At 37.8% G+C, this 9,048-nt stretch overlaps 1 protein-coding gene across 5 annotated transcripts in view; it reads left to right on the top strand.

Annotated features, from left to right (window-relative positions):
- The first annotated feature begins 208 nt into the window (after positions 1–208).
- LOC133211069 (core-binding factor subunit beta-like) overlaps positions 209–9,048 on the top strand; it is a 58,552-nt gene continuing 49,712 nt past the window's right edge. For 4 of the 5 annotated variants that reach the window (XM_061351142.1, XM_061351144.1, XM_061351140.1 and 1 more), the window contains exons 1-3: positions 209–327; positions 520–606; positions 8,895–9,011. In XM_061351142.1, the coding sequence (XP_061207126.1) occupies positions 250–327; positions 520–606; positions 8,895–9,011 (282 nt within the window). In that variant the 5' untranslated portion in view covers positions 209–249. The remainder of the gene's footprint in view (positions 328–519; positions 607–8,894; positions 9,012–9,048) is intronic. The other variant, XM_061351145.1, reaches the window with a different exon arrangement.

Genomic DNA, 9,048 nt, shown 5'->3' with positions numbered 1-9,048 from the left:
GGCGATGGGGAAGAGGAGCACTGATTCACCCCACTTCTGTCCTCGGAGGGCGGTGCTCGGTGACGCATGCGCGTTGTGGTGCTCTGAGTTGTAAGTGGTGTGGCTGTTGGGACGGAGTTTACTAGTGGGGGAGGAAGTTGGGGGGTGGTGGCAGGAGGAGGGAAGAGGAGGTGGCTGATGGGAGGATTAACAAAGGTCGAAACTGGTGCTCGGGTGAATCTATAGGTTGCTGGCGGCAGTCTCTTCACTATGCCGCGGGTTGTCCCTGACCAGCGGAGCAAATTCGAGAATGAGGAGTTTTTCAGGAAGCTGAGCCGAGAGTGTGAGGTGAGGCGGTGACGAGCTCTTTTTTTTTTTTTTTCCTTTCTCTTTTCGAAAGTTTCGGCGGAGGGGCCGAGGAATCATCTCTTCTCAGTGGAGAGCCGAGCTCGGTGGCGTGGAGAGCTGCAGTTTGTGCACTCCGCTGCGTCCTTATCGCCGCGATTGGCCTTTCTTGCTTTCGCGTTCTGTTCTTCGCAGGTTAAATATACCGGCTTCAGGGATCGGCCGCACGAGGAGAGGCAGGCCCGCTTCCAGAACGCTTGTCGTGATGGTCGCTCCGAGATCGTAAGTGGCGCTGAGCTTCTTTCATGTCCCTGCGCCTGGTAGCTGCGAGCAGGAAGCGGCTGTCCCGGGGTCCGGCAGCTCCTCTGGGGCGCTTCCCCCCGTAGGTGGGATTTTAAATTAAAAGCTTCAGGAAGTCTTGGAGGGGGAAACCTTTCGAAGTGTCCGAGCTGAAGTGCAGTGTGTGGCGGGAGGGAGCGGTGGTCGGTACCCGCGCTGAAAAGTTTTGCTTGAGGAAAAGAAAAATTCTGCCGCCTTTCAAAGGGCGAGGGAGAGGAGGCTTTTGTTAAAAGGCAGCATTTCTTCCCCTCTTCAGAATAGCACTTTTCTCGCTGAAACATGTCGCTCTGCCTTCGCCAGCAGTGAAAATGTCGTTGGGGGTTTGAAGGGAAGTGATGGGTAGGTGAGGAACATCTCAGGACCATACGCGAATATGAACTGGCTGTGCTGCCTGTCCTGTGCACGTGTTAGTCATAACTTGCTTATTTCACTATTTGATTCAGTCTTCCAGCTTTCCCCCCCAATCTCAAGCTAGCTTTCAGAAACTTGTAAAATTGTTCAGGAGATGCTAACTAAAAGGTCTTGACTGAGCTGTGTGATGTGCTTGCGAATTAAATCATGGAATTGTAGAATCATTTAGGTTGGAAGGGACCTTAAACAAATCATATACTTTTAAAATTAGATTTTGAAACTCGCCACTTTAGCCCTTATTCTATCATTCATTAAGATTAGTTGCAGGATACTTGCCGCTTTTTAATTCTGAAGCGAGATGAAGTATGGCCCAGAGTAGTCAAGAACTGACTAGTTATTTCCTCGCTTGATTTCTGCTGTATGTTGCTTCTGCAGGATCAGTATCTTATTGTTGTTAAGTTCTGAACTCTTTGCTGTTAATAAAATTAAGTAATCTCTCATTTATAGAATATAATGAAAGGTAAAAGAGGTAAAAATTCGTTTTCCATAGAAAATAATCCCTACTTTCACCAAGTTTGGTTTATGATTATTTTTTTAATCTCACATGGTATAGATATTGCTAGTCAACGTATGATGGAGCTGTTCTTATGCACGCACATCCCATCAAATATAACTGAATACCAATTACTGCAACTGATCTTGTTTATTTGCATTTGTGAGTAAAAGGATATGCATTCAAGTGCATGCTTACCTTTTATTGAGTGACTTTATTTTTAGCTGAATCTTATCCTGTGGTCTTAGAACCTGTGATATTATTTAGTGAAAAGGTCCCTGTAGCCTGTCTCTTTTTTTTTTTTTTCTTTCCTTTCTTTCCTTTCTTTCCTTTCTTTCCTTTCTTTCCTTTCTTTCCTTTCTTTCCTTTCTTTCCTTTCTTTCCTTTCTTTCCTTTCTTTCCTTTCTTTCCTTTCTTTCCTTTCTTTCCTTTCTTTCCTTTCTTTCCTTTCTTTCCTTTCTTTCCTTTCTTTCCTTTCTTTCCTTTCTTTCCTTTCTTTCCTTTCTTTCCTTTCTTTCCTTTCTTTCCTTTCTTTCCTTTCTTTCCTTTCTTTCCTTTCTTTCCTTTCTTTCCTTTCTTTCCTTTCTTTCCTTTCTTTCCTTTCTTTCCTTTCTTTCCTTTCTTTCCTTTCTTTCCTTTCTTTCCTTTCTTTCCTTTCTTTCCTTTCTTTCCTTTCTTTCCTTTCTTTCCTTTCTTTCCTTTCTTTCCTTTCTTTCCTTTCTTTCCTTTCTTTCCTTTCTTTCCTTTCTTTCCTTTCTTTCCTTTCTTTCCTTTCTTTCCTTTCTTTCCTTTCTTTCCTTTCTTTCCTTTCTTTCCTTTCTTTCCTTTCTTTCCTTTCTTTCCTTTCTTTCCTTTCTTTCCTTTCTTTCCTTTCTTTCCTTTCTTTCCTTTCTTTCCTTTCTTTCCTTTCTTTCCTTTCTTTCCTTTCTTTCCTTTCTTTCCTTTCTTTCCTTTCTTTCCTTTCTTTCCTTTCTTTCCTTTCTTTCCTTTCTTTCCTTTCTTTCCTTTCTTTCCTTTCTTTCCTTTCTTTCCTTTCTTTCCTTTCTTTCCTTTCTTTCCTTTCTTTCCTTTCTTTCCTTTCTTTCCTTTCTTTCCTTTCTTTCCTTTCTTTCCTTTCTTTCCTTTCTTTCCTTTCTTTCCTTTCTTTCCTTTCTTTCCTTTCTTTCCTTTCTTTCCTTTCTTTCCCTTTCTTTCCTTTCTTTCCTTTCTTTCCTTCTTTCTTTCCTTTCTTTCCTTTCTTTCCTTTCTTTCCTTTCTTTCCTTTCTTTCCTTTCTTTCCTTTCTTTCCTTTCTTTCCTTTCTTTCCTTCCCTTTCTTTCCTTCCCTTTCTTTCCTTCCCTTTCTTTCCTTTCCCTTTCTTTCCTTCCCTTTCTTTCCTTCCCTTTCTTTCCTTCTTTCCTTTCTTTCCTTTCTTTCCTTTCTTTCCTTCTTTCCTTTCTTTCCTTCTTTCCTTTCTTTCCTTTCTTTCCTTTCTTTCCTTTCTTTCCTTTCTTTCCTTTCTTTCCTTTCTTTCCTTTCTTTCCTTTCCTTTCCCTTTCTTTCCTTTCTTTCCTTTCCCTTTCTTTCCTTTCTTTCCTTTCTTTCCTTTCTTTCCTTTCTTTCCTTTCTTTCCTTTCTTTCCTTTCTTTCCTTTCTTTCCTTTCTTTCCTTTCTTTCCTTTCTTTCCTTTCTTTCCTTTCTTTCCTTTCTTTCCTTCCTTTCTTTCTTTCCTTTCTTTCCTTCCTTTCTTTCTTTCCTTTCTTTCCTTTCTTTCCTTTCTTTCCTTTCTTTCCTTCTTTCCTTTCCTTTCCCTTTCCTTTCTTTCTTTCTTTCCTTTCTTTCCTTTCTTTCCTTTCTTTCCTTCTTTCCTTTCTTTCCTTTCTTTCCTTTCTTTCCTTTCCCTTTCTTTCCTTTCTTTCCTTTCTTTCCTTTCTTTCCTTTCTTTCCTTTCTTTCCTTTCTTTCCTTTCTTTCCTTTCTTTCCTTTCTTTCCTTTCTTTCCTTTCTTTCCTTTCTTTCCTTTCTTTCCTTTCTTTCCTTTCTTTCCTTTCTTTCCTTTCCTTTCCTTTCTTTCCTTTCTTTCCTTTCTTTCCTTTCTTTCCTTTCCCTTTCTTTCCTTTCTTTCCTTTCTTTCCTTTCTTTCCTTTCTTTCCTTCTTTCCTTTCTTTCCTTTCTTTCCTTTCTTTCCTTTTCTTTCCTTTCTTTCCTTTCTTTCCTTTCTTTCCTTTCTTTCCTTTCTTTCCCTTTCTTTCCTTCTTTCCTTTCTTTCCTTTCTTTCCTTTCTTTCCTTTCTTTCCTTTCTTTCCTTTCTTTCCTTTCTTTCCTTTCTTTCCTTTCTTTCCTTTCTTTCCTTTCTTTCCTTTCTTTCCTTTCTTTCTTTCTTCCTTTCTTTCCTTTCTTTCCTTTCTTTCCTTTCTTTCCTTTCTTTCCTTTCTTTCCTTTCTTTCCTTTCTTTCCTTTCTTTCCTTTCTTTCCTTTCTTTCCTTTCTTTCCTTTCTTTCCTTTCTTTCCTTTCTTTCCTTTCTTTCCTTTCTTTCCTTTCTTTCCTTTCTTTCCTTTCTTTCCTTTCTTTCCTTTCTTTCCTTTCTTTCCTTTCTTTCCTTTCTTTCCTTTCTTTCCTTTCTTTCCTTTCTTTCCTTTCTTTCCTTTCTTTCCTTTCTTTCCTTTCTTTCCTTTCTTTCCTTTCTTTCCTTTCTTTCCTTTCTTTCCTTTCTTTCCTTTCTTTCCTTTCTTTCCTTTCTTTCCTTTCTTTCCTTTCTTTCCTTTCTTTCCTTTCTTTCCTTTCTTTCCTTTCTTTCCTTTCTTTCCTTTCTTTCCTTTCTTTCCTTTCTTTCCTTTCTTTCCTTTCTTTCCTTTCTTTCCTTTCTTTCCTTTCTTTCCTTTCTTTCCTTTCTTTCCTTTCTTTCCTTTCTTTCCTTTCTTTCCTTTCTTTCCTTTCTTTCCTTTCTTTCCTTTCTTTCCTTTCTTTCCTTTCTTTCCTTTCTTTCCTTTCTTTCCTTTCTTTCCTTTCTTTCCTTTCTTTCCCTTTCTTTCCTTCTTTCCTTTCTTTCCTTTCTTTCCTTTCTTTCCTTTCTTTCCTTTCTTTCTTTCTTTCCTTTCTTTCCCCTTTCTTTCCTTTCTTTCCTTTCTTTCCTTTCTTTCCTTTCTTTCCTTTCTTTCCTTTCTTTCCTTTCTTTCCTTTCTTTCCTTTCTTTCCTTTCTTTCCTTTCTTTCCTTTCTTTCCTTTCTTTCCTTTCTTTCCTTTCTTTCCTTTCTTTCCTTTCTTTCCTTTCTTTCCTTTCTTTCCTTTCTTTCCTTTCTTTCCTTTCTTTCCTTTCTTTCCTTTCTTTCCTTTCTTTCCTTTCTTTCCTTTCTTTCCTTTCTTTCCTTTCTTTCCTTTCTTTCCTTTCTTTCCTTTCTTTCCTTTCTTTCCTTTCTTTCCTTTCTTTCCTTTCTTTCCTTTCTTTCCTTTCTTTCCTTTCTTTCCTTTCTTTCCTTTCTTTCCTTTCTTTCCTTTCTTTCCTTTCTTTCCTTTCTTTCCTTTCTTTCCTTTCTTTCCTTTCTTTCCTTTCTTTCCTTTCTTTCCTTTCTTTCCTTTCTTTCCTTTCTTTCCTTTCTTTCCTTTCTTTCCTTTCTTTCCTTTCTTTCCTTTAACATTCACCAGGGAAACAATGGGTAGGCAAGGAAAACAAAATTTGCTAGCACTTCAAGTTCCTGAGCAGGTAAAAGTGCTTAGTATACCTGAGTCTACTAAAAAATAAAATAAATGGACATGTAGGCTATAACCTAGCTTTCTAATGCAGCCTACATAGTTATATAAAAGGGAAATCACTGTAGTTTCACCTCTGTACTTGCTGCTGTCTGTCTTAGCCAGAGCTTCATCTCTTGGAAGCAACCAGTGATGCTTGTCTTGTGTGCTTAATTATGAAACAGTGTCTGAACTACTTGATCTGAAACATCTGGTTTTGGTTTGTGAACAGGGCACAAGTAGTTGGGTTTATTTAGGAATGTGTGTGTAATGACTGATGTTAAAAAGAGCTAGCTCTTGAATAAATCCTTGTTATCGGGAAAAACATTTTTTATTTTTGTGAAATACAAACTCACTCCTTTAAAGAAGATAACCGGGTTTTATTGAGGGACAAAGTCAATAAAGCAAAAGCAACAGCACTGGGTGCATGACGGTAGCCAGAGGCGCAAGTGATTAGCATTTGTTACAGGTTTATATACTTTCACTATTACATTAGTTACATGCATATTCATAATTCCCGCATATAGGTGGGGAATGTTATAACTAACACCCAGAATTTATCATAAATCCCCTCCTCTTGGTGTCTGCTCACTGCTCTCCAGTGATTGTGGGCAGGGGTCTTGAGGATGAAGTAAGCAGCCTTCCTCTTGTGAGTAGGGGTCTTCAAGATGAAGTAAGCAGTCTTCCTCACAGTGTACTTTTCACCTTTGGCACAGTTGGATGCCCCAGTAATCGCACAACTAGCTGAAACCAGCTATGTCTGTAATTTTTCTGATAACTAGCAAAGATTTAAAACAGTGTGACCTTCCTGCAAAATTTATTGCAGGATAGGCAGACAAGGAGTATCCCAATATAGCAGATGTTTGGGAGGCTCTGTCTCTAACTGATAAGTAGAAGGATGGTGTGAAATAACTCATTCATGTTTAGTGGGGCCACTAAATCCTGTTATCTCACCACAGACTTACAACACAAACATTGTTCTTTAAAACTAAAGATACTTTAGAAGACTAGTGTGAAACAATTAACTCATGTTTAGTGGGGCCACTACATTCCACAGACTTACAACATAAACGTTGTTCTCTTTCTACAACCTAAGTTAAGCTAAAAAGTACTTTATGTTTTTCAGGCACTAGCTTTTCTTATATCAAGCACACCCCCCCCTTCTTTCTTTTACCTTTACAAATTCTTTTGCTATGTGACTGTTTTGCTCAAGAGTTCTGGCCCTTTTTAACTTGTTGTCTAATCTTGTGTCTTTAGCGAGCTTTGTTTCTGTTATTGTAAACTCATACAGTTATATCCACATAACCACACCTATGATTTGCGAAAGCCAATACATTTATGTGTTTATCACAATTTTCAAAGGGAGCCTTTGCAAATGACCTTACATATTTTCAAGCAGCAAAAAAAATGCAGATAATAGTTTAGGGATTTAATGTAGAACTGCCAGTAGGTTGTTGGTTACTTCTGTCAAATAACTTTTGATGGAATAAAGAAAATAATTACCAGTGCTACTGGAAAGTTTTACCAAAAGTTTTTGGGCTTACTGGTATTGCTTTGGTAACCTGAAAATAACTTTAGGTGTCCAGTTTATTTTGGGAGACTTCTAACTACCTTCTTGTGTGGAAGGTACTAGTGTACGCTTATACTTGCATGCAACATAAAATGTTCTATGCAAGTGGGTCAGATCACCCTTGTCCTACCTGATGAGCTTTTTGTAAAATGTGAGGCATATGTAGGGCAGTATTTCAGGTTGAGCTTTATTTAAAAGACTCAGTAAAAAAAAAAAAAAACACAAAACCAACCAAACAAAAAACCCATTCCCCCCAAAAAAAACACCAAACAACAAAACAAAACATTATTTTTCTGACTTTCAAGTTTAAGCCCAAACTTGTGGTGTGATTTTTCTTAAATATTTTTTTAGTTTCCTTGTTATTAGAGGAAAATTGTTGGGTTCAGTCTAGTCCTGTATGGTTACTAGCAAGACTTCTCAGGTTTGGTTTTGTGGTAAACACGTAAATGTATTGGCTTTCGCAAATCATAGATGTTGCTATGTGGATATAACTGTATGAGTTCCCAGTAACAGAAACAAAGCTTGCTAAGGACACAAGATTAGAGAACAAGTTGAAAATGGCCAGAACTCTTGATGAGGATGTGGGAATTTGTGCTGCTTTTTTCTGATATTTTTCCCATGTTTTTTTCATAGCACAAGTTTACGGGTGGAAGCAGGGAGGCATGGGCACTTCAGTCTTTTTTTTTTTGTTTGTTTCCCAGAAGGCAAGTATAGTACCCTTGGAGCCTGAAGAAACCAGAGTGGTCCAAAGGGATAAGGATAGTCTGGAAGGGAACTCAATTGCAGAGTATTAGTCTCCCTTGGTGGAGGGGCAAAAAGTCAAGACAAAGAACTTCTATTTTCAAAATGGGAGGTATTAATCTTGTGACAGCATTGCAGTATGTGACTAGATCTATCTTAATGTGTAGAGCTATTGTGTCATAGGTAGCAGTACAGTTACACCAAAAAGTTACCTAATTCTGGGTTGCTTGAAAAGAATGTCAGGAGATTCGAACTATAAGAACAGTATTTGTATAGCTTTTAAGGAAAACTATTCAGGATTAATGACTACTTAAAGTGATATTGGTAATCAATGCAGTTATTTGATTGCAACAAATTATGTTTAACCCTGGGATTTTGAGTAGAGGTATTCTGGGAGCACGCTTGAGTATTCACATGCTTACAGGACACTTGAGTGTGCCAGTGAAGGGCATAAATACTGTGAGCCTGACTTCTTGCATAAATATTTTTTAATTGAAATAATGTCTGGAAATTTACATATGTTGCATGGCTTGGAGTTAGGATTACAAATAAATACAGAGTTTATAGAGAGAACTGAATCTTACTTTTATTTGATACCATAGAAAATTATTTACTTGAAAGCAGCTTATGCTTCTGATATGGTTAAGTCATGATCCTTTCATAAATCCTTTAATGATTTTTACAAAGGGCTGCAGCTGAGAATTCCTACAGCTGCCTATTGTCATTGACACAGCATCTGCTGATTTAGATTTCACTGGTTTCCTAATATGGCAAGAGGGCTTCATCCTGTTAAGTTTAATTGAGCTGTATATTAGATGACAAAATACGAATACTTACATTCCAGTTAAGTGTTTGCCTAGGTACAAAGTAGGTTGTGAAAGGAAACAGTCCTTTGAAAAAGAATTGTGCCATGTAACAGGTCTCAGGAGTTAATTTTCCTTCAGCAATACTTCTAGAGATATTCAAGCTCTTTGAAAAGCATGGGCAATTTTTAATGTTGTAGGAACTGTAAGTGCAGGGTATCCAGACATAACTGAAAGGATGGATTCTAATGTCAGCAAAACTGATTTGAAAGAAGTATTGATTCTGTGTTATGTTTTATGTCCAAAGCAGCCAATGGCAAATGTTGTCAAAATGGAATTGGATGTTTAACTTTATATTTAAGAAAAATGATGAGTGCATGTTTTTGACTTTAAGTATTCTCTATGCTGCCTGGCTTCAGACATGAACTTGTGTAAAAATTAATGAATACCTGTATAATTTATGTAATGTTTTGCTCCCTGATTCTGTTTGTATTGATTTTTCTAAAAGGCTTTTGTGGCCACGGGAACCAATCTGTCTCTCCAGTTTTTTCCAGCCAGTTGGCAGGGGGAGCAGAGACAGACACCCACTCGGGAATATGTTGACTTTGAAAGAGAAGGAGGCAAGGTAAGAAGGAAATTGGTGTGACTGAAATATACTTTTA

The sequence above is a fragment of the Neopsephotus bourkii genome, unplaced genomic scaffold (genome assembly GCF_033783945.1).
Source record: "Neopsephotus bourkii isolate Nb327-2 ecotype Australia unplaced genomic scaffold, CSIRO-AGI_Nbou_v1 NB_558, whole genome shotgun sequence".
NCBI lineage: Eukaryota > Metazoa > Chordata > Aves > Psittaciformes > Psittacidae > Neopsephotus > Neopsephotus bourkii.
This window is presented reverse-complemented; position numbering and strand designations above follow the sequence as displayed.